This window comes from Athene cunicularia, assembly GCF_003259725.1.
Source record: "Athene cunicularia isolate RWA chromosome 3 unlocalized genomic scaffold, athCun1 chr3_part1, whole genome shotgun sequence".
Lineage (NCBI taxonomy): Eukaryota > Metazoa > Chordata > Aves > Strigiformes > Strigidae > Athene > Athene cunicularia.
This window is the reverse complement of record NW_020799097.1, coordinates 89,212,011-89,237,155: the sequence shown is the minus strand read 5'-3', so window position 1 is coordinate 89,237,155 and position 25,145 is coordinate 89,212,011. Positions and strand designations below refer to the sequence as shown.

At 36.8% G+C, this 25,145-nt stretch overlaps 2 protein-coding genes across 8 annotated transcripts in view; one reads left to right on the top strand and one right to left on the bottom strand.

The window, feature by feature from the left end:
* Positions 1-17,559, top strand: part of EIF2AK2 (eukaryotic translation initiation factor 2 alpha kinase 2) — a 20,249-nt gene extending 2,690 nt beyond the window's left edge. The window contains exons 1-16 of one of the 6 annotated variants that reach the window (XM_026845104.1): positions 1-79; positions 506-632; positions 4,198-4,312; positions 5,401-5,570; positions 6,360-6,486; positions 8,130-8,206; positions 9,088-9,172; positions 9,635-9,669; positions 9,825-9,959; positions 10,404-10,523; positions 11,791-11,898; positions 13,766-13,958; positions 15,304-15,429; positions 15,973-16,068; positions 17,279-17,341; positions 17,421-17,559. In XM_026845104.1, the coding sequence (XP_026700905.1) occupies positions 529-632; positions 4,198-4,312; positions 5,401-5,570; positions 6,360-6,486; positions 8,130-8,206; positions 9,088-9,172; positions 9,635-9,669; positions 9,825-9,959; positions 10,404-10,523; positions 11,791-11,898; positions 13,766-13,958; positions 15,304-15,429; positions 15,973-16,068; positions 17,279-17,341; positions 17,421-17,540 (1,674 nt within the window). In that variant the 5' untranslated portion in view covers positions 1-79; positions 506-528 and the 3' untranslated portion in view covers positions 17,541-17,559. Of the gene's footprint in view, positions 80-219; positions 633-4,197; positions 4,313-5,400; positions 5,571-6,359; positions 6,487-8,129; positions 8,207-9,087; positions 9,173-9,632; positions 9,670-9,824; positions 9,960-10,403; positions 10,524-11,790; positions 11,899-13,765; positions 13,959-15,303; positions 15,430-15,972; positions 16,069-17,278 lie in introns of all 6 variants that reach the window. The other 5 variants (XM_026845103.1, XM_026845102.1, XM_026845099.1 and 2 more) reach the window with 5 other exon arrangements.
* A 5-nt stretch (positions 17,560-17,564) lies between these two features.
* On the bottom strand, positions 17,565-25,067 carry GPATCH11 (G-patch domain containing 11). Of its 2 annotated transcripts, XM_026845106.1 has the most exons (9): positions 24,802-25,067; positions 24,481-24,707; positions 23,561-23,602; positions 23,361-23,481; positions 22,581-22,671; positions 21,304-21,405; positions 20,420-20,501; positions 19,777-19,862; positions 17,565-17,756 (listed from the first exon to the last, which is right to left on the bottom strand). In XM_026845106.1, the coding sequence occupies exons 1-8, from the start codon at positions 24,846-24,848 to the stop codon at positions 19,807-19,809; spliced, it is 768 nt and encodes a 255-aa protein (XP_026700907.1). In that variant the 5' UTR covers positions 24,849-25,067; the 3' UTR covers positions 17,565-17,756; positions 19,777-19,806. The 2 variants fall into 2 exon arrangements, with proteins under 2 accessions (XP_026700907.1, XP_026700906.1); XM_026845105.1 differs by lacking the exon at positions 17,565-17,756 and having other exon boundaries at positions 19,285-19,862; positions 24,802-25,065.
* Positions 25,068-25,145: the final 78 nt, after the last annotated feature.

The window sequence follows — 25,145 nt, the reverse complement described above, 5'->3', positions numbered from 1 at the left end:
GTCAGGGCGGGGAGGGCAAGCGGTCCGGCCGGCCCGGCGAGGCGGGCTGCCCGCGGCCCGGTGCCTGGATTCACTGACGGTACGTGTTCTTGAGCCCGGCAGCCGCCGCGGTTTGAAAGGATACATTAAAATGCCTTCTGGTTCCCGAAGGCAATCGATTCTAATTCTGGCTGGAGAAACGTTACTGATTTTTTAAATTATTACTTTCTTTCCCCACAGGATTTGATGAATGATTCAGCCTTTTGTCACCAAGAAATCTGCTAAGAAACCTTCTCTAATCACTAAATTCTCTGCTTTTCTTTCCAAATGTGTTATTCCAAGCAACAAGTTTTCAAAAACAGTTGCAGATCAACTACTTGAATTAGAAATGAGAATTAGTTTTCCATGAACTTTGTTACTGGTACCAGTTTTCTACTTTATATCACAGCAGTGGTCTGCTAGGATTAGGGCCAGTTGCTATGCTGTGCCTGCAGGTACAGATGTATTTTTGAATGTTGCTTTGCAGAACCTCTTTGAGATTGTCTTAAAATGGAACGTGAGTACATGGAGAAGATCAACCATTACTGTCAAAAGCATAAATTTACACTGGCTTATATCGATGTCAGGATGACCGGCCCATCTCATGATCCTGAGTAAGTTCACTGTGCATGTCAATAAATGTCGGGACTCTTCCTGCAATGAATGAACTGGGTAAAGCTTGAAATCATAAAAGTCTGTGATTTATGTTGTTAATTTCTAACCATAAACATTGGATGTATATTAATTGATTTGGTACCAACATGTTTTCTGTGTAGTTAACTTTTGAACATCTGTTACAAGAGCAGGGTGTTTTGCTTAAGATATTTTCCTTTTAGAGACTCAGGATCTATGATGTTTCCTTGTGTGATTTTTTTTTTTTTTAAATTTTTGCTAGTTTATATGAAGTCAAGCCTTATGCTAATAATTAGGATGCTTCTTTTAATGTCTTCCATGTTGCCAGCCAGCACTGTCTTTGCTGAATTAATTGTAGACCTGACCATAGTCCTAGAATAAATTAGTATTAGCTGGGTGTCAAATGTTAATTAGTTATCTTATTTTTTTTCCCCATGCGGCTCATGTAATTCAAAGAAGTAACCCCTATCACAGTAATGGCCATACCTGTGGTCACACAGTTACATCTTCATGCTTCAAAAGTGATAGCGTGGGACAAACAGAATTTACACACATTTCAAATTTACTCATTTATCCCATTTATTGCACTTTTTCACATTTTCCGTGTGCTCTGCTACATTGAGAAATATAATTCAACTCATTCTCTTGTATCTGTAAGTGATGTGAAGTTTGGCAAAGGTATCTAGGAAAATCCTGGATAACTTGGGCTGTTCCAAGGAGTACAACGTACAGCATCTGGCTACAGGGATGAGTGCTGTAAACCTCCTTCCGTGCCTTAGTGGTGCTCTTTCCCACTGCTCTGCCTGGGAACGGGATGCGTTGGCCACTGCTGATCCTGACCTAGCTCCCTAACTCTTCTGTGCTATGTCTCATAAGTCCTCCTGCAGTTGTCTGAGGCACGATGCACAGGCACCTTCAGTCATCTCCTCCTGTCCTATCATGGTTTTGGTGCTGTAGCTGTTTCCACTGCCATGTCTGGTGGGGTCACTGCTGAACGCGATGTAAGAAGTCTGGGAGAGCCCAGGCTGGCTCAGTCCTGAGCAGTGGTGAGCTTTCTTTGGCTGGGAATGCAGTGTGTGGGCAACCAGGCCGATACTACCTAAACCTGACAAGTCTGGGCAGTGCTTATTAACTTGGGACCCATGGTGGATAAGTGCGGGAGAGCTGAGCATGCACATGACCAATGTGATCAAGCAATACCTGTTTATTACAACTAAGAAAGCCCTTTTATAATGTTGTCCCGCACACGTGAGTAACATGCAGTACAAGTCCTCAAGATTGGACAGTTAACTTAACCAGTGCTTTAAACCGTCTTATGATTGGATAAAAAGTGCCCCATCAGCCTTGCCAGGCTTCCTGCCTTGTGTAACTTCCTCTTCCATCCCAACCCCTTCTGGGGGTTGTTTGTCTCGTTGAGTTTCTCCCCCCTCATTCAGGGTCACATCCTTATCGCATTCTTGCTCAGGTGAGGCTCTTACCAGTCTTATTCTCATGCAGGATTGCTCACATGTCCATTCTCTCGCAGAAAGTCCTCTAGAATCCCAACAGATAAGTGTGACTGTACATTTGGGACCAGCCCATGTAACACTCATTCAGATAATCCTTAACTCAGGTAATTAACTCATGGATAATTGAGGCTCGGACTGCAGATTTCCTCATAGATGCTTAAATAAAATGGTGACTTTTGGATGCAAAGTCATAGCTGAATGTATATAGTATTCAGCATTTAGATATGGGTTGGCTAAGAAACCCTTTCCCAAAGAACAACTTTTTTTTCATGCTTTTTTTTTTTGGTATGCTGTTTCCTGTGTGTAGGATATGTGGGACACTGGTGTGCCTTGTCCTACTGTTTACCTCCTTAAGGTCTCTTATTAAGTCTTGCTTACGCAATGACTGCAAGCACTATTCTGCATCATTTGCCATCCAAACGTTCTGTTAAAGGGAAGTGAAGAATGAAGTTGGAATACTGAAAAAAGTTAGTTCCTGAAGTCGTTCCACTATTTGAGACAAATTGTCCCACAGAGAAACTCATGATGTTATACCTAGACTGTTTGAATGTATCATGTTGACTGAGCTTGTATATCTATATGCTCAGCTGCAATGTGAAGTACAGACAAACCCTGATGTTACAATAACAGTCCCTTTAACTTGATGCGAGTCTGTGTTGCTGCCAAAAGCAGAAATTTAGTTTTCTTCTCTGTTGCCTTTTCTGCAAAGGTAGTAGCAGAAACATTAGTGATTTTGCAGCTGCAGTACAAGTTGGATCTGGATAAGAACTGATTTGGTGTGAAAACCAGCCATTTGCTATTAGGTCACTGTGGTGGGTTGACCCCAGGTGGCAGTGAAACCCCCGGCCAGCCACTCGCTCACTTCTCCCCAGTGGGCTGGGGGAGATAATCCAAAGGGTGAAAGGAAGAAAACCATGTGGATCGAGATAAAGACAGTTTATAAGTGAAGCAAAGCTGTATGTGCAACCAAAGCAAAATAAGGAATTCACTTGCTACTTTCCATTGGCAGGCAGGTATTTAGTCCTTTCCAGGAAGGTGGGCCTTCTTCATACATCATGGTTACTTGGGGAGACAAACATTATAACCCAAAATGTCTCCTCTTCCTCCTTTTTCCCCTGGCTTTTATTGCTAAGTGCAATGCCATATGGCATGGAATGTCCCTCTGGCCAGCTGCGCTGGCTGTTCCCCTTCCCAGCTTCTCTCACACCTGTAGCCTACTTGCTGGGAGTCTAGACTGGGGAAAAATAAAAGGCTTTGATGCTGTGCAAACACTGCTCAGCAACAGGTAAAACATTCTTGTGTTATCAACACTGGTTTAGTCGCACCATACCAGCTGCTCTGAAGAAAGTGAACTCCATCCCAGCCTGACCCATTGCAGTCAGTCCTGAGTTGCACCAGTTCCCTGTTCTGGCTCATGGAGCTGCTGTATGGGAAGCAGCGCGTGCACAGTTGTGCAATGGCAGGGCAAGGGATCAGTGGTTGAGTGTGGAAGGGCAGGGTTGTTTTTTTGGTTTTTTTTTTTGGGACTGCCTCTAAATTCTGTCTCATGAAGCACCAGACACATTTTTTTGCACTTATATGTATCAGCGTATCGAAGGTGAGTGTAATGTCTCGCCTGGATCCATAAGATTAGCTATTCTTTCCTCTTCATACAGTTTTGCAGTGCTGAGATGTGTGCTGGTGTTAGGGCTTCACAACCTTGCCTGTAACAATGCTGACCTTATGCATTCTTTTGCTTTCAAAATTTACATAATTGTGCTTTTAAAAAGCATTTAAGCATTTAAAAATACTATTAGAACTAATAAAGTATAGGCATTTGTGATTAGGGAGGAAACACTTTAAAAAAATATTTGTACTAAAGAATTATGATAATTAGGAGTTAGATATAATAAAAACACATGAATGTTATATACCTCCACAGTTAATTTATTGTGCTTTGTAGATAATAATCTTCTCAGTTTAACATTCTTTTTAGTAAGTATATATGAGACAAAATGTGACAATGTTTTAGAAAAGTTTCCTTCTATTACCATTACAGGTTCACAATTGTGGTTAAAATAAATGGTGAGGAATATGGTACAGGGACTGGTAAAAAAAAAAAGGAAGCAAAAGCAGTAGCAGCAAAAAAAGCCTGGGAAGTGATTGAGAAACGGGTGAGTAAACTGTAGGATTTAATTTTTTTTTTTTTTCTAGTAAATATTGAAGATGAATCTCTAAAAGTAGCCAATAAAATATAATTTTCTTTAATTTGGAAGAGTTTTGAATTATTTAACTTGTCTTTGTTCTGTCTTATTCAGCTTTTCTACTTTATACCACTGAACTATTTTCCTTATTGTTCTAATACATGGTTAGTATGTAATATCAAGACTGTTTCCTCCTCTGCTGTTATAGGAGGATGAGGAAATGTGTTTGCTTTTGTTAAGTTGCCTTGTTATATCCAGAGTGGATAGTGTTCCTTTTTCATCTTGACAACTGTTCAGTAATTCAGTGTCTTCAAAACATTTGCAGGGCACTGTTCGGTGCGTCTGTTGCCACTCTGGTTATAGAATTGCTTACTCTCACTTGATCTAATTCATCTTTGTTTCCTTGTCATTATATTCTTTACAGTATAACTGATTTATATAGCTCTTTATCCTTCCTTGATTTAGTTTAGGTTTAAATTTTGCTCCTCTGTTTTCTGCCATGTGTTTTGTGGTAGCCATTCCTTGTTTTTCTTTCTGATTCTGAATGTTCTTAGCACATTTTGAGTGAAATCTTTCCTTACCTGTTTCCATATGTTTTTTATTTTGTCACCATCATTACCTTAACACAATTGCTGTATGTTTGCTAATATGTTATTAATGCTACCTAATCATGACACAGTTGAAAAATCCTGCTTTTCCCTGCACATGCACAGGAGCATTTTTTTTTTTTTTTTTTTTTTTTTTTTTGAGACATGTCACAACTCATTCCCTGTCTTTTCATAAAAGAGGTGGGAGGGAGACGTGGTGATAGGTTGTTAAAGACATTTTTGCAATACCTGGAAAACAGGATTTACATTTCTTTGGAAATTCAAAATGTAATAATTCTGGGTTGGGATGGCTGTCCTTTGCCACAAGGGACTCCATTTATGCACACTGCCTATTTCTTAAAAATAATCTGAATTGCTGATAAACATTGATCAAACATTAGATTTTGTGCACTGTTTATCTTAATTTATTAAGCTTAAGCTTTTAAGTTTCCTGTTTCATTTGTTTTATAGTCAGAGAGTCCTTCAGATGTGCAAGCTGCAGAATTAATGACAACTCAAGCGACCTTATTACCTGTACCAGCCAGCGACTATGTCAGCCTGCTAAATATGTATTCACAACGGACGTTGCAAATAGTTGATTATCCTAACAAAGAACGTACTGGAGACGCCCATGCTCCCTTGTAAGATGTAGTTTGTCTTCATAATTGCTTTTAATACTTCTTTGTGTTTACTAACATTACCATTAGTTACCCTGAGTGGTGTTAGATTAATCTTTAGAAATACATTAAAAATTTGGAGGTAGTCTGGAGAGAATCCAGTGCAGGGCCATTAGGGTGGTTAAGGAATTAGAGATCACGACATAGGAGGAGAGGCTACGAAGGCTGTTTAGCTGGGAGAAGAGATGGCATGATGATAAAATGATAGTCGGTGTTGACAAAATCTTGGCTGTAGCTCTGGCACCTTTGTGGACCTCTTGGCATGTATTTTGGAGACTCCAGGGAACCAAGTGCCCAGGAAAGCCTGTTTTGTGTCTCCCATATGTACTGCAGTCAGTGAGTTGTAGAAACATAACAGTTAATGACATCTAAGGAATAATAAAGAATGTCTGTCTATTTTAACTCTCCTGACAGTATCTGCTGGAAAACTCTTCCTCTCATCCCATAAAAAAAAATCAACCATTTTAAAACCTAAACTGCAGATAACTTGTGATTGTGGGTGCATATGATATGATGCTTTGAGAAGTTCAGTCATAAAAAGTGCTAAGTATTCACTCTCTGAAAATTAATTATCTTGAAGACATGTCAAATTTGTTATCTACCATTATTAATTAAATGTCTATTGGAAATAATGTCCTGAAGATGTATATTTCAGATTTCTATTCTATAATGTTAATTGACTGTAATGTTTAAAATCATTAAATTAAGACCTGTCATACAGGATATAAGACTATTCCCTGTTGTATTTTACAGGTTTTCTTGTAGCTGTACAGTTAGTGGTATTGTGTATGGAAGTGGCACTGGAACTTCTCTAGCTGCTGCAAAACAAGCTGCTGCAAAACAAGCATTTGAGAAGCTCAATAAGGAAGACACTCTAACAGTATGTGCTATATTTATCCTTAAGACAAAAGTTTAATTCTTCTGTCTTTAATGTTTGAACAGATTTCCTCATTGTATTTAACAGCATATTCCATGGATTCCACTTAAGAGGGAAACCATCTATATTTTGATGGGTTGGTTGGGCTACAGGAGTCTGTTGGTGAAAATTATGTTGTGTTTCTGTATTCAATTGCTGATTAAAAAACCTCAAAGTTGATATCTCTGTGTGTTTCAGAATATGGTCTGATATGTTGTCAGTCAAGGATGCAGACATTAAAAAATTCTGAATCCTGACTAACATGCTGGTTGTCTCCTGTGTGAAGTGTTATTTTGCTGACTGGCTATGAACATAAATCTCTTACTGCCTTCTGTTGGATCAAAAATCTATTGTGAAATAAGAGAAAGGCAAAAGCAGGAGTGAGAATCAGCAAGACGTTCCTTCTGTAGTGTTCCAAGTCTAGTGAAGCAATTGCTAACACCATCCTCTGCGGAGCAGAGCTGTTGTCTTCATGTTGCCAATTGTATTTCCATACATGCAAAAAACTATCAGAATTCTAATAGTGATCCAAACCCACTTCTGAAATGCACAGAATAGTACATATAAAGTTCATATGAACTAACTACACTTAAGTGTAGTTTAAAGGGAAGGAAGGCAGTATGGGGGAGGAAAGAAATCTTTTTTACTATAAGTACTTTTTTCATTATTTGACTGTTTAATGTGAATTTTAAGTGCTTCTTTTATTGTTGTTTTTAATTAACCTTGTAACTGGTGGCCTATTACAGCTCTAGGATTCTTCCTTAGTATTTTCCTGTGTTGCAAGCTCATGGGTCTTTGCATTTTCATCAAACTCTGAAATTTACTATCTCAAGCAGAACCTCTGTGGCACTTACTCTAAATTTGGGGTGGGTTGTTTTGGCTTGGTTTTAATTTTTATTAACTCCCAGTGACATCTGTGTAACAAACAAAGTGTAACTAGCAAAAAGTAGTAAAGGCCCAGTAGTCCTGAATTTAAAAAAATGGGTTCTGTTTGTTGGCTATCATTGAAGCATAAACCCTTAAGGTTTTTTTACTTTTTGTTGGGTTATGGTCTGTAACAAATGTGGTTGTTGCTTTTAATGTTACATTTATTCTCTTATGACATGGGGGAAAAAATGGGAAGAACTTCTACTAAGTATTTTGGATTTTTAGTTGACCCTGGTTTAGTAATCCAGTTTTCACACTGAAGACATTGAATGTCTTTTTGTACAGACTCAGATTTTCAGTTCTGCTGATTACATATTTCAAAGCCTACATATATCGTGTTTTCCACACAGACAATTGCATACGCAGCAAACAATGAAAATAACTGTTAGTCTTATCCTGATTTTTTAATAGCTCCCAGACTCTGCTTCTGCGAATGTGTCTGTACAGTCTCATAATGAGTGGGAAAATGCTCAGTGTGACAGGGTTCTGTGTTTCTCTCCTCTGGGTGGAAGTTAGGCAGATGCGTTTCTTCTGCAGGGCTTTGAATGTTCAGTGTAGTTAACAACTTCCACTTAGGGCCTTGTAATCTTCACTCCAACGTCTTTGACTGGCATCTTTTGCACTAGGGATTTTTTTTTACATGATTTTATTAACCATTCTTGTTTTTTTCTTTTTTTCAGATGGGAAGTAAATATTCTAATGGCAATTCTACATTGAGCAAATATAGCTCTCCAGTGCCAACTCAGACTGACTCAGAGTAAGCTGGGTTCACTTATGCTGATAATGTGATAATAAAATGGATTTACTAATCTTAGAGGGTCATGTGATCTAATTCTGAATAAAATCTGTCAGTTTATTTATTGCAATGTAAAGCCATTTAATTTGAGCTTATGTTTCTTGGACTTCAGAGCAAAATTGGTTGTACTTGTGCAATTTTGAGTCATTACAGGTTAGCTTATAATAGTTTTAGAGCTTTCTGATAGATTTTTGCCATGAGTAGTTCTTTCAGAAGCCCTTTTACTGTAACTTGCCTCATTCCATAGCATTATTTCATGCCATTTTTGACACTCATCTTCCTATTGTGAACTCAGTATAATTCAATTTCAGTAGTTTCTTGGTTTCACATTCTGCTTTCTTCACAGATTGTTTTTTTTTTCCTTTTTCATTCTCCATAACTCTTCATTTCCACCAAAGGGAACATTTGCTTAGCAAAAGAAAATGAATGTGCATAAAGTTTGATCTGTGATTTGGGAACCCTAGTGCCACTACCACTTCTTTTATGCTCTTTGTGTGATTGTGAAGCAAGCTGATACATACGATGCTAGAGGTGGCTGCACTGCCTTGAAAAAAACACCTGTATTTAACCTATTTAATTAAAGGATATACTAGAATATATCATACAGATACCTACATATCATGATATCATATAGAAATAGAGGAGTATATTACAAAATGTTACTGATTTTATTATCTTTCCAGCATAAAGTTTTGTAGTTTAAATCAGTCATGATTGTTAATGCTTCTTCAGGTTTTGCTTTTAAAAACTTGGGGTTTATGTTTCTTATTTTTCATGGCAATGATTTTATTTATGATTGTGTTATTTTCACCTAAAAGTAGTCTATTATTTTTCAATAACAGCAGTATTTGCTTTGAAGACTCAGCTGCAAAGTTGATAGAAAAAATGAAAGACATGGCAGTAAGTGAAAAGCCTTCTCCTCCTCAGGTATAGTATGAAAATTGTCTTCCTTGTAATTACATTTTAGACCCTGAACAGAGCAATCTTCTTGTCAGTGTGTAGCATCAGTTTGTTCCTTTATCCACTAATCACTAGAAAACATGTGCATTTTTCCTAAGAATATTCGGTACTTTCTTACTACTAACCATTCGTAATTTATTTCTGTACCGTGGACCCAATTTATGTACTATTGACCAAATGGGCAGTACTCCCAAGAAAAAAGGCCAAACTAAGCTAGTATTTTTCTGTGGGAAGAATGATGATGTTATACATAGCATATGTGGAAAAAATTGAAGCTAAGATATGACTTTGTTTTTATTACATTGTTTATATAAGGTATGGACACATTAATATAAACAATTCCTAGATACATTCTCAGACACATTTTAAACTAAGTAAAGTGAAAATATTCAGGATATCTCAGTTAGTTTTTTTCTCTTTTCCATGTAGAGAGATGCACCAGGTTCTGCCTTGAAATGTGGAAGGTACGTGTTTATTTCTAGGTTGGTATCTCCCATAAACCACTTTAGTGTTTCTATATCTAGCAAAGAAATGCCACTATTGGGAGGTACGTTTCTTTTCTCTTGTCACATATTAGAAAAATGGCTCATTATAAGTTCTGCTTTTATCCTTGTTAAAGAAAATTGGCAGCTAATTTATATAATGTAAGAAACCAGGAAGAGAAAAGAAAGATGTCGGATTCAGATGAAAGTCTGCCAGATTTGGACACAAATACCAGTGAAGAGAATGGAAGTCCATACACTGTGAATAAAAGGTAAGAATAGGGTTTTTTTTTAATAAGATCTGTATGGCAATTACAGTATGTAGTGGTCTAGATTTGTTTGTTTATTTATAATAGAATGTAGGAAAATACTGCTGTAAAAATAACTTTCAAAGAAAATTGATATTTGGGATAGTATTTTTTTTCTGGAAGTTTTAAATATATATATAATATATATAGCACTGACATGCAATGATATTTAATGCTTACAACCAAAGGTCATTTGTGTGAAGATGTGAGGATAATTATTCTACATGCTTTCAAGGGTCAGCTTCCATTGTTTAAATCTTCAAGGCTATGATTTAGACCTGTGTAGGTGTTGAGTGATCCCTGTAGAATATTTCAGCAGATGTATTAGACCTGTCAGGATCATTTTTACATCTTGCAAATTTAATGTTAAGTATACTTAAGTTATATATCTTTTTTTTTTTTTTTAAGATTTCTTGAGAGTTTTAAAAATATTGAGCCCATTGGTGAAGGTGGTTTTGGGAACGTTTTCAAGGCAACAGGAAAGCTCGATGAGAGAACCTATGCAATCAAACGAGTTCGCTTCACAAAGTATGTACTGTATATTTCCTTCTTTTTTTTTTTCTTTTATTTTAGGGCAATCTTAATCAAGATTTTAGTACTTTGTTTTGTCTCTTTAATAATCCCAGGAGCATTTAAGTTATTTTCATTATTAATTGTCCATTCTTTCTGGTAAAATGTTTTCTTTTGTTCTAAGTGAAGCTGAAAATGACCATGCAACTTGGTTAATTTTTGTATGTGCTGGAATAATTTCAGATACATGTGTAAAAAGGTGTATTGTTAAGTTCTACTTCCCCTGAACACATTAGTGCTCTGGTTATTAATACTGCAAAATGTGTTTGAAGAAAACTTGCTGATTAATAAAACATTGAAGGTAGCACTGTTATTTTTGACAGGTTACATGGAAAACTTACATATCAGTAGTGCATAATGACTATAATTAGGGAAAATAGAGAAAAAAATTAAAGCAATACATTTTGTGCTTTGTAATTGGAATATGTGACCCATGTAGTCATTATTCTCGCATCATGTTACTTGACCTTTATATATCTCAACAGAGAATGATGATCTTAATTATTTTTTTAAAGGTAATTTTCTGTAATCAATACCTAGTGGAGTATTTTATCAGCAGCTGAAAAACTTGAATTTCTCTATTCAACCTATTCAGTCGATCAATAGGCAATCTATTCAAAAAGTCTCAAGTTGTGGGAGATACTTGTCCCTTATATTGGGTAACTGCCTTTCAGATTCTTGTGTTCTTCAGAAATATATGTTGTTTTCATTTGTATTGCAATACTGAGACATAAAAACCATTCTACTGATTCTTTAAATAAAGACTGCTGGTCTGCTGATGGGTTTGAACTACTTTACTAGGCAATGTTACAACAGGTAGTGCAGGCCAAATTTAATAATAGTTCTTCATGAGTATTTACATATATTTTCAAGAGTATATGTGGACAAACTTCATGGAGGTGAAAAGAAAACATGGGTGTTTGCTACATTGTTTGACTACCGAACATAATGATGCTTTTCTCGGCTTATTTTGAGTGGGGCTTTAATTTCTAATATGGTTAAAACATTTTTGCACTTTGAATACCTGAACAGATGAAGGAAAACTCACTGAATCTGTAACTACAATTTTGAACTTGTGTGAAGAAGAATATTATTTTTCTAAATTAATGTAAAACTATCTGTATACTGCTACTTGATATCATGTCTTTTATTTAACTATTAAATTTTTACAAGGAAATGTTATTTGGGTTTTTTTCCTTTCCCCCCCCTCCCCCCCTTCAAATAGGAATGTAAGGCGTGAAGTAAAAGAACTTGCAGCACTTGACCATGAAAACATAGTACGGTATTACTGTAGCTGGAAAGGATGTGACACTGTAACTCATCCAGACTCAAGGTAACTAAAAGATAGTAGCTTGCACTCACAAACTTGGTTGCTGTAGTGAATTTTGCGCTGTAAAAAGAAAGGCTGATGATTGGTTATAAATCATTATTAAATGTAAATGCATATATATATGCTTACTGTTAGGAAAAAAGGCAGTACTTTTCAGCAGCAGGTCATATATAATTAAGTATATCTGTATCTTATTTTCCTTGATAAGATACATTATAATTTTATTTTTCTCCTCTCTCTTAATATACAGAACTTTATGAATCTGTAGAGGACTATAAGAAAGCAGAACTCAGAAGTTCGGGGCTCAAATTAAGAACACAAACTAAAAAATTGTCTGGCAGCTCTGGCAGCTGGCTGCTAAATTCCTGATCGGAAGTTTCCTTTTTGTAATAACTACTGGTCAGCCAGTAGCTCTCATAGAGAAATAATTAAATCTAAGTTAGCATTTTAACTATGATGCCTGAAACAGTTTTGTTTGTTGAGAGCAGAAACACAAAATGAAATGGTCTTTCATTTAGACGTAGTCTTTCAACACTAAGACTTCTGGGAAGGCAGTGGTGAGAGTTTTACTTGTACGTTAGATTACTAACTTTTCAAAGCTTCTGTGGTAAGCTTTTTTCACTCTTTATTAAGTATTATTATTATTTTTGGAGTTCCCCAAAGCAAAGTCTGCAAGTCCCTTGATTTTAAAAAAGATTCTAAACCAATTTGTACTAGATATAAATAAATAGAACTACAAACCAAAGAATCCCTGTTCAGTAAGAGTAGCTGTAAATTCATACCCTTCAGATATGTTGCCACACTTACCCAGTCATAAAATATTAATGGATTCAAAATTCTGGTTGGCATGATATCTATCCAGTGTGCTTAGTAAATGAGGAATAAAAGAGTGGAAAAAAAAGTCTTGTGTCAAAACCCAATCATTAATACATTGGAGTCTCAATATCAATTACGCATTTTATGTTGAACAGTTATTGGGTAAAACAGAGGGAAAAAACCCTCCTCAAAACTGAGGTCCCAGCTTGGAATTTCACTTAGTGCTCTGACCTCAAGGCTACAGCAAGTCCTGAGCCGCTTAATGCTTGTTCTTTCAGTACCTCAGGCAGCTTCATTCCAGGGCACTCAGATTACACAAGTAGGAGAAAGTGGTGCCTACTCCTTTTCATACTGTCCTTCCCCTCACCATTTCCAGCCTCAGGCTATCTTATAGGCTGATGGTGAGGGAACTCTTTTTCAAAGTGTGAGTCTGTCAGGGGGAAGAATATATTTCATCTATATTTCCAGCTCTCAGAGGGCTTCTTGAACTCGCAGACTGATGTCAAAGATGGTCACCACACTACTTTCTTGAAGGGACAGAGTTTGAAAGAATGTTATCATGCTGGGTAGGAGAGGGAGGCTAAAGCTGTGTTTGAGCAGAATAGAGAATACCTGCCAGGGACTTGCAGCAGTTCCTACAGGGCAAGATGGGAGCCAAGGACAGTGCTGTTTCTTCCGTATAGGGAGATGCCTCTAGATATGAGGAGAGCTGAATTTGAAAAAACTTTCAGTGTGAACAAGAAAGCAAGCAAAATGTTAGCAATATTCCAGGGGTCTGTAGCAACTGAACAGGGATTCTTTCTTTGGTTTGCAGTTTTATTTATTTATATCTAGGACAAATTGGTCTAGAATCTTTTTTAAAATCAAGGGACTTTCACACTTTGTTTTTGGGGAACTCTAATAATAATAATAATAATAATAATAATAATAATAATAATAATAATAATAATACTTAATAAAAGGAATCTTTTAAAGAGGAACCTGAGAATCACTGGTGGCTTGGGAGGAATTGTATCTTGCCAATTTCAATATGGTATGTAATTTTCTTTTGCAGGCAGAAGTCAGACAAACAAACTGTCTGTCTTTTCATCCAAACGGAATTATGTGAACAAGGGACATTGGAAAACTGGATTGAAAAGAATAGACGAGACCAGAAGTATCATGAGATGGCACAAACCAAATTTTTACAAATACTGAAAGGAGTGAAATATATTCATTCTAAAGAGTTAATTCATAGAGATCTCAAGGTAAGTGGGATAGATAATTAAAGAAAAAAAAAATAGTACTTACTGGAATTTCAGAAAATATTAAATTGTTCTAGTCTTTGTTTAATCTATTATGTACCATAGTAGGATGTATCTTCTGATATTGCTAGTGATTAATTACTTTTTTTCAGTAACTGGCTGGACTTCATCCTAAAATCAGAAGTTAAACTGGAGGATCTAAGAATGCAGTAGTTAAAAAAATCAGTAATCAGTTAATGAGAGTTTTCAGTTTATTGTGTGTCACTGAGTCAAAAGACTGCCTATTGGAGTAAGAAATACTAACTTTACTTGATAAAATAATTAGAAGAAAGAAAGGGAAAAGTTGAGTCCAGGAAGTTTGCTCTTGCCATATTGTATTAGGATAGATAAACTATCCCTTTATATGCTGTGTTTGATAACAACATATGCTAGTTGCTCTTGTATCATGCACTCAAATATTTGAATGGTACTTTTTTGGATAGAAGTTCAGTATCAGTGCACAATCACAGAAAGGTTTTGTTTCAAGATAAAGATTATAAAGGACAAAGTTGCAAGCCTTCAGGGCTTCATATGTCAGCTACAATGTTGCTTATAAAGTTTCAAATCACTTGCTTTATGAAAGTTTTTAGTGAGGTGGTGTTCCTAAAAACTGCTGTAGTGGGTCACATTGAATGTTGATCTAGGATGCTGTTCTCCTTGTATAGTGCCTAATTCCAAACACCTAGAGAGCATCAGAGCTGAGAGATGATACCATTGATTCTGTCCTTGATGCATATTCCCTTCCTCTCAAGATTTATCATAACCTAAAGTTTATGGACTTCTCAAGCCAGAGATTGAAATCTTTTGCATTTTGCATTCACTCACAGTGTAGTTCCAGATCATGTTCACTGCCCACTCGTAGAATCATCCTATCTTCTAGAGCTTTTCTATCATCAGGCTTATTGCTACAATACTGGAACAGACCACAAATATACATTCATAAAATACTGATTTCCCTAGTTGTCTGGGAAAGAGGCCTAATAAGTGCCTTCTCACCCATTAATTGTTAGCTCTTCCTACTCTGTTCTTTGTGGTTTCTTGCTCCTTCAGTCCGACTTTATTTTCACCTCAGCTCAGTCTCTTACTTTTTGCTAGTGGGAAAAAATTGCAATTAATTTGGCATGTACTACTTTAAATTTAGTTTGTTCTTAAAAATTGAGCTTTTTTTCTATTCCCCACCCCATCAGTTTCTTAATGCTAATTTCTCTGAACAATTATCAAGTTTTATGGGGAGCACTTCTGTGGCTGATTATGCTTGACAATGAACCTTTCTCATATGGTGATTTTATTTTTTTTTAACTATATATAGCCTCAGAATATATTTATATCACGTGAAGATAAAATAAAAATAGGCGACTTTGGTCTTGTGACTTCGGTGGCGTATGGGACTCTGACTGAGAACAGAGGGACAAAATCCTATATGGCACCAGAACAGGTAATTATCCTGCTGTACTAGTGTTTGTTTAACTAGATTTTCATTATAAACTCAGCATTGGATGTTCTCAATCCTAATCTCAGTTCTAAATCAAGTTGCCTGAAGTTCCCTGGTACGACTGTATATGAGCGTAACTGTATTATGGAGAAAGCTGTCTGCAAGTGTGATTTTATTCTGCTGTGCCTAACCTCCAAGGTCTGACATTGCATGCTGTAAGGAATACTCTTGCAAAACCAGCCTCCCAGCCATATATTTCAATTTGAATTTAGAACTTCTGTTAACTGGGGCATTTGAGTCCTTCTATTTGTTTCATTATTTTTGCCGTATCTGTATAGGTCTGTGGAAGACTTAATTTCAGTGTGTTTAATGTGACACGTCACTATTTAACAAGTCTGTAGCAGAAAGCATTAACAACTAGTAAGATCAAGTAGGGCCAGTCCTGTAGCCTTGGGGTAGAAATTTCTACCAACTTCAAATTTTAGTTTAAGAAGTGCTGTCTGGTTGGATTTGATGCCTATATTGTTCTTGTGCTAATCTTTGTAGTTCGGAGACACATATGGAAATGAAGTAGATATTTATGCACTGGGATTAATTTGGTTTGAAATTCTTTCGGCATTCAGTGGTCATGAGAAAATTAAGGTATGTAATCTTTAGTCTGTGACTCTTCTGCTTTGCTGCTGGTATCGCATGCTGATTGCAGGCTAGAAGGAATGTATATCTAGAATACTGTGTCTATTTGCATTTTCCCCCTTGATTCATTTCTATAAGGCTTATAAGTCCTCACACTTTGGGTGAAATGTAGTAACTGAAGTAAATATTACTGGTTTTATTTCACTTATTTTTTACTGACATACACATTGAAGCCTGGGCATGCTAACTAATAATGTCTAGCAAAAAACATTTCAAGTTTCTGATAAGTATTTTTGTTTGATCAGAGTATTTGAAGGGACTGTTTTTTCTAATCTCAGAAAATAAAAATTATGAATGGGAGAGTTTTGTCTCTGCCAATGCTCTCATCTTCACTGCACAGTGGAGCAAGAACAAAGTTTCTATTGAGCCAGAACACTTGCAGTTTTCCAAAATGAGAACAAGTGATTTGTAATATGTAGCTTTAATTGAAAAAGATATTACTTAATGTATGGGAAAACAATACCGATGGGTCGGCTTGACTCACAGGTTCAACTTGGCTCTGTTTAGCTACATTGTAGTATTTTCTAAAACATCTTGTTCTTGTTCACAGCTGACTCTGCAAATGTGTCCACAGTCCCACAGTGTTTACAGTCAAAAGGGCAAGACAATTATTTAGTTTTGTTTCCTTAAAGCATAAAAATCTTGTGTCTGTAGGCAGGTAGGGAAGTCACGTGGATGGAAAGTCCTAGGATGGTCTTCAGCTGCCCCATCAGCTTAGAAAATAATTTCACTTAATGGAGCATGATAAACTCTGCATGGTGCTGGCAAGCCCTGCTGAAAGAGCATCATGCAAAAGCAAAGTTGACTATGAGCTGAGTAACTGGCTCAGCTGATGATCACTGAAGAGTAGGGAAAAAGCTTCAAGTTCATGGGAGCTGTTGTTTTACTGGACACTGATTATAAGGATAATGTTTCTGAAACAGAGGGTATTGCTGAAACAAACAACATCATTGTTGAGTGTGAAGCTTTTAAGTTTAAAAAGGGACAACAGTTGATGAGAAGACCATAAAAATCCAAAAGTACAACTAAATGGAAAAATCTTTCAAACTCTTTTTTTATAGATTTGTATTTTCCTAATTACTTCAGTAAATTTTATGGGTGAGATGCAAAATATAGTCAATGAAAACATACTGAAACTGTTCTCTCTTATGAATTTCAGGTGTGGCATAATGTTAGAGAAGGTAATCTTCCAGAGAGCTTCACCAGACAGTTTCCAACAAAGGTATGCGATTTTAATACATTATTTCAGTTAGTTTATTTAGGCATAAAAAAATGTACTGACATTTTATTTCTTTTTGTAGGCGCCTATAATCAAAAAGATGCTTTCAAGAGACCCTTCGGGAAGATACTCTGCATCTGAAATACTTGAATTTTTCAAGTCTGTTGATAAAGACAACTCACTGAAAACTCATACTCAGTGAATGCTCTTTTAAAAGGCTTTCAGGCTCTGTTTAAATCCAGAGTTTGATTTTTGTTGAAACTGATGAAATAACAGTAAATGTCAGAAGCAACAGCAAGACTTTTCCATGGTGTTTTGCTTTCCTGCCAGTGAGGAGCTCATCAGCCAAAAGGGGCACATCACCATTCACGCCCATCAGCTGCAGACCAGGACTGTGCACTGTGCAAGTGGTTTTTACCTGGAAACAGAGGTGGTGGATGAGCCAGACTATATCATGCAATAAGTACAGGAACCTAGTCCTTGTCTCCTCGAAGATTAAGTTGATGTGGTGCTAACTGGCAAACACCTGTATGCATGCTCTTAACATGTGCTGCATCCATTATCAGTCAATGCTATCTATTGGTTTTCATTGAAGAAGTGCTGTTTTGTGGTGTGTGTGTGTGTGTGTGTGACACAAACCTTTCCGATTTGTTCAGTGATGTTTTTAATAATTACCAGAATGTTCCCATTAATACCACAACTAGTTTTGGTAGAAAAGATACTAGGAATAGGTGGGAATTATTCTTCACTGAATTTCAGAAAAGGTGAACTTTTCAGCACACCTGTTGAACATCTAGCACCTTCAGTGCTCTAGAATTTTAAAATACATACTTTTAAAGTAAGCACTCCTTGAGAATTTAAATGTTAAGCATTCAGCTTTTCTAGGAAATCTAGTTTAATTTGTTCTAAATTTTTTAAAACCTTCGAAAACCTCATGTTTTAAGGTGTTGTTTTTTTTTTTCATGAAAGAAATAGTCTTAAAAATCTTAATAGTTTCCTCACTAGTAACCATTTAGAAATCCTGTGCTGAGAGAGCACCTTAAACATTCTCTCCCACACTCCCTTTTTATAACACTGAGGACGCCTCAAACCCTTAAAAAGTGTACTGAATACCTCTCATTGCCTTACTGTCAGCCCCACAAGAGCTAACAGCAGATTGCCTATTACTCTTTAGTGATCTACTTCTTTGGAGTTCAGACTTGGACTGGAAGAATTGTGTGTGGTGGAGGTGAGCAGGGAGAAAAGACAGGCACATAAGTCCTTCAGATGCTTGTCTTTGAACTCTATCTTGTTAAACTATTCACTGCTATGGAGCCTACGTAACTTCATAAAGGTAAATGAGCAGATACTTCTAAGCAAAAAACAGGTACTTTGTGAAGTACTGGATGCTTTTTCTGAAATGTTAGATTGCTTAAAATTGGGTGCTTGGTAAAAAGGAATGTTATAAATGAATACATAGTAATTTTTAAATTCTTATGGAAATGACTGCTGATCTGCAAGTATTTGTTGCTAACTAAGAATCTTTTACATCCTTTTGTAAGACATGAAGTTGTTTTTTATTTTTCCTCCTTATCATGAATCATGAATACACAGAGCATTTCACTGTTCTGAACTAATTAGTATTTCTTTGCAGTGGTCAAGATCTGGGAGAAATGGTATCCTGACACTTCTTCCCTTTCACCCATAAAACTACTCTTATAATATGAACATTGGTATGTGACAAACTTTGGCTGAATATCCTTTATAGTTTGTGGACAGAGCACCTGTAACACCATTATGTTTTCACTGTAAAGTAATATTGAGCTTGTCCCAGTAGGTTTTGATACTTCCCCCCCCCCCCTCAGCAGTACCTTTCTATTAGTGACTGTTTACAATAGCAACTGTTGTTCCCTAAAAATAAAAGGTCTATTAAAATGTATTTTATGTATTAAAAAACCCCAACATCATCATGATCTGTTACTATTTAGTTATGCAAAATGTGCACCCTCACATACAACAGAATATTGGTGCAAATAATAGAAGTAGTGTTTCACAAGCTTTTTTTTTCCCCACCAGGTCTGAGAGAGTAAGGAAAAAAGTCTGATGTTTAGTCATCTCTGTAAAGATGAAAAAACCTGTTTAACACATACAACAGAAGTAACTAGACAGCATTTATTCCCTTACTCAAATTTGAATTTTATTATCAGATGATCTTATTCAGTTGGGCAGTGCATAACCGAAGACCGTGGAAGGCTTAACCTGCCTCTCAATTATGGTAGTTCAATTATAAATGCAAAGTTTTAATTCCTGATAAATTGTGCATCAAGCAGAAAATCCATAAAATGCTTCAGAAAGGCATTTAACCTGTCAATGTAACTATTTTTCTGCATACTTTGGTGTGAATTCTTCAGTACGGCACAGCTCTGAACCTTCTAAAAGATACTATGAACTATACATACTTATCTAGGACTCCTTCCTAGAGAAAGGCTTTAGTCATGATCTGCAGCACTGTCACCAGGGCAGTTTGAAGATAAGTCTTCAGGGTCTACAGGATAAGCAGAGAAAAAGTGAGTAATTCAAGCTTGGAGGAAGGAAAGAAAAAGTTGCTAGACTTACTTGACAAATCCATATAAAGCAGATTAAACAGAATCAAAGAAGTTTGCAAGTTATTAATACCAAACTTTGCTTTAAAACAGTGAACACGAATTCTACCCTCTTTGGTGCAGTGAAATTGGATAGTGTCATAAACATTTCAGAAATGTTTATTTTTGTTCAAAAACAAGCTTTTTATGCTTTTTAAAAAAATGGTATTTTTAATATCTTAAATTATTTTTCCTAAAAAAAATTAATACGAATACCAATTGAAATAAATGCCGATATGTATGGATGGATGGTTGGTTGGTTTCTTGTGCATGTAAACGCTTAAAAATTGGCTTATAATCAAAACATACAAAGCTCTGTGAAAGGAACAGCAGCCTGGAAGGATTATTTCCTACGTAGATTTAAAAGACTGCAGTAAGAGAAATGTAAAGAATATATTGTACTATTTGAGTCTAACTGCATAAGCAAAGTAAAACAGTTACAAGACAGGTTTACTCTTACCTTCATAGGTTGTTCCACACCAAATGCAATAAAAGTGTTTTTCTCTCAGATAGGCAGTCAGGATGTGTAGCTTTTCTGACACCTAGAGATATGTACAGGTATGCAATGATCTGGGGCTCACGTGATGCAATAGTTTGAGCTACTAGCTTTGCTAAAATAGATTGTTTAACCTTTTGCTTTGGAAAAGCTACGCAATATTGTAGCTCAGTCAGGCACAAAGTTTCTCAAATGTGTAGCATAGAGCAAAGGAATTAATGATCTCTGGAAAGTTAATGGCTGTTGTTTGCTCATCCTTCTTTCTAACTAAGAAACGTGCATGGAAGAGAGAGCTAAAAATATTGCCTAGCTACCTTATTTCAAGTATATGATATTTTTTGTGGAATTTTTCACACCTAATCTCTGCAAATCAAACACGTAAAGCTAACAACAACTGTGTAATCTAGTTCTTAAAAAAATGTGAACTACCAATGTTTATCTTGAGATAATCTGTGAAGGATTTTCAGAAATTACTTAGTAATTCTAAAATTCAGCCTAAGATGAGGCATCCAAAATTAAAACTCAAAAGCAAGTAACTTCAATCAAATATGTGATCTTGTGTATCCTGGTTAAGACAAAAAATGTTTAGAATTTCATTTCTAAGCTGCTTTTTCCAAAGATCAGCTTCAAAACAGATGAGCAATAAATGAGTGGTTTAATTTTTTATATTTTATCGTGTAACCGCTATAAAAATCACTGCTCTTAAGACAGCAAAGAGGCCGTTCACTACAGCTTGGAGAATGACATGTATACATATATCCTTTATACAGGTATTATACACACATACTTTTAAAAGGAATATTAAATCTAGTTCTGAATCAGGCCATTAATTTAGTTGCAGAGCTTACACTTAAGTCTGAGCTTGTGCATTCATCTTCCTTGTCTTCGTCATCTTTGTCTTCCTCTTCAGGTTCTAGCCAATACCAAGTCTCCTTGGGAACATCGATATCCTTAAATAGTGAAGGATTTAAATGAAAATTATCTGCCTTTACAGGTTTCCTTGTAAGATACTGGATAAAAACAATTTCTAATAGGTGAGATGTCAAGTATTAACACTTCCTTGTATACTATAACCAAGATTTACTAAGGCTATAGTCAGAAACCACATACAGCGGTTCACAAGGATTATTCACTCTTTTTAAAGCAAGTCAATGCATGCTAACATTAAGTTCTATTCCATCTATGTTCAGTATGTGTAAGGCTACACAGCAACATAATCACACAGCAACATAATCTCACACCAAGGCTGTGAACAGATACCCTTTTTTACCAGTTGAAAACATGCTGCCCCAAGTTGCACAGTGTTTCCTAGTCCACCTCAGGTAAAGTTAAAGGAAGAAGAATCAACGAAGGTGATCTAAGATAATTTAGCCAACTTCATTTAAAGCAGACTAAGGAATATCAAACCATCTCAGCAGAACTTGTGGGCAGTATTAACCTCTAAACAGGTTAACTGAGAAAAGAAAAATACTTCTAATTTTTCAAGTGGCAAAAATTTAAAGTAGATCACTGCTATCACCTGCGTTACTCCTTGCAGGTGGAAGGTACTTTGTTTTGGGTTTGTTTTTTGTTTAAATGCTTATTTAGTTAATCAGCTGATTCCCTCAATGATGATCCCCATCCTTGGAGATACTAAAGAGCTGTCTGGACATGGTCCTGGACAACCTCCTTTAGGTGATCCTGCTTGAGCAGGAGGGTTGTACGAGATGACCTCCAGAGTCCCTTCCAAGGTCAACCACTCTGTGATGATATTGTTCCCTCACTTGAGGCAAACAGCACTGTCATTTAGGATGGCCTGACATTAGCTACTGAAAGATATGCAAACAGCTCAAAAGTAACCACAAGAATGCAGGAGCAAAAGCAGGTCAGCTCTGATGGCACAAATTAACATGGGTCCTCACATAAGTTACTGTGAGGTCGGTGTATACCTTCAAATATCTTAATGGTGCAAACATATACTTTGAAATATTTTAAGAGGACTTAAGTGTTGCCAAACATCAAGACTTCAGGCTTGTTATCCCACAGTTTTAGAGAACTTCCAAGAATTAAATCACTACTTTATTTGTAGCTTGTTATCTCTAACCTATAAGCCTTCCTTTCCAACCCCCCAAAATATAGGTCTCACTTTTTGCATATCTAATTGCTGGCAGGCCCTCTGGCTTTTTCGGAGGTCCCCTTCCATCTTACGTTCTTCTTGTTTGTTTTTGAATCTTACTCTGTTAAGAAAAAGTAGATAGCTAAAATAAGCAGGTAGATAAAAAGGGAGATAGCTTTTCTAAAATAGAAAATCTTAAGATTCTAGCTGTACTAATTCACTCAGACCAGGATGAGAAAGTTAAGAAGTCCTGACATTGTTTCTGCAGAAGCACACATGTATTTCTAATGAATTATACCTTTAAGATGGTGCTTTTTTGATCACAGTAGACTGAACACTGTTTCTTCATCAGGTGTCATGTTGTAAGACATGAAAAAAGTGGTTCACTAAACATCTGCAAAAAATACAACCTTCCCTAGGCATACCTTCTCTACAAGTAACAAGGAAATCAGGAGAAAATAAACCAAATAAAACTTATACAAATTTACCCTGATTTTTAAGCCTGTTGTAACAACGTTGCTCAGGATTATCTGTGGATTTTATATTAAAAAGATGACACTGTTCTCTGATTAAAAAAGTTGCAACTGACTTGAGGAAAGCTAGTATGTATATCGTTTGCATTATTAACATTTACAAAAGTAAATTATGCAGCACACACTTTTAGCATTAGTGTTCATTTGCTTTCGCTTTAGAACTGAGAAACAATTACTCTGTATTTCAATTCTTACCTTTCATTCAAAAATAGTAACACATTAATAACCAAACTTAAAGCTTTAGACACTGCCCTGAATAGCAGTTACATCATTTTACCTGAACTGATCTGCAGCTTGTTCATTTGCTTTTTTTTTCATATGGAGTTTTTGTCTATAGTTTTCTAGTTTTTCTTCAGCTTTTCGCTTTTTTAATTCCTCATGACCAAGCCCACTTCTGCCTATGTAAGTTCAAAAGATGGATGTAAGCAGTTGAGAAGTTCTGATAACCAAGTAAGTAAATCAGGAAGTATCACAAACCTGTTTTTATGTTCAGAGGAATAGGTTCAACAATGCCTTCTCCTGCGAGGGAAAAAACAGGTCAATTTAAGAAATCAGGTCTTTCTCAAATATGATTTGTGCAGCATGTTCAAACAGACAAGCTGCTTTTACCATTAAATATGTACCTTTCCTTGTGATTTTGTTGCTTGGAAGTTGTAAAATCCCAAATCGATGTACATTTAGCGGATTGCAAATGACCCAGCTGAACTGGAACTCTCTCTTTTTTGGCCTGTCTGCTGGATTGCTATGTATCTTTTTCATGACACTACCCAAGTGAGAGAAAATGGTGTTGCCTTGACAGGTATAACATAACTGTGACAAAGACTGCTTGGTTACAGCCTTCTGTAGCATTTTTCATGCTAAAATCTCACAACTTGACAAAGACGAAGAATAAAAAGTATCTGTCTAGGCCAGTTCATTTGCCGATTGTCTGCTAGAGACACGCTGAACTGGCACAGCAGTTACTGATGCTTTGCTTTACTGATTTTACTTCATCTATTAAGGCTTCATAAGGGCAAGCTAGCGTGCACTATTTCTTCTTCAGAATTCACTGTAAATGTAGAGGGAGGGATTGACTTTTTTTGGAACACTACTAGCTTTGCAATACCATCAAAACATTCTTAATGCAAATCCTGTAGGCATGTGTGTATGGAACTGCATTTCCTGAGCAGCAAGTACTGCTGCTTCCCCTGCATCTCTGGATAGTCCGTACCATTTTTATTTCAATTTTCAGAGATTTGCTCTCGTCTTTTGTTCTGCCACAACATGTTCATAGTTCAGTAATGCTTGGGCTCTCTGAGAGGCATTTATTGACCCTGTCTACAAATGAAGAGGCAGCTACAGCCTGTAAAATACAAAGGCAGCCCTGAACTTAGGCACACACACAGTGACAAGCTTACCACTTTTGCCAAGGGCCTGGCCGCTCTTGTAGCCCATCTTCTGGAGCAAAGCAAAGCCTTTGTTCTCATTGCCCAATGCACTTTTCAATACCAAGTCACGTCTCTCTTTCTCTTCTTCTTTTATACTCTTTTGTCTGTTCTTCTCATTGGCTTCTTTTTGCTTTTCTTCCTTCTGAATAGCTTCCTTCACACGCCTCACCATGGGCAAGCCTGGTCTTACATCCTGCCTAAGAGTTAATAATTCCAGCAAATGTTATCATTTTTTTTTTTTTTACATGTTTACAATCACTTCAGAGGGGAAAAGAAGAGCCACTTACGTACTTAATAAACAAATCAGACATGTAGTCTTCCTCTTCATCCTCCTCCATGCTTAGCACGCATACCCTGTCCTGACCCCTTTCCTATCAACACCGCCAACGCGCTGTATCATGCACTTGACTTCTCTGTAGGTTACCTGAAACGCAGAACCCGCTTTCAACCAGAGAAACACTTGCCGCTGGGGACGCGGCTGGAGGCTGAAGGACGAAAACACGTGAACCCGGTGGGGGCCGGTGGCCCGCCCCGGTCCGGTGGCCCCCGCGCCAGGCTTCACGCCCACAACGCGTTTTTCCGGGCCCCTCTACCAGCGGCCGCGACGCCTCTCAATCCCCGGAGCCTTCGCCCGC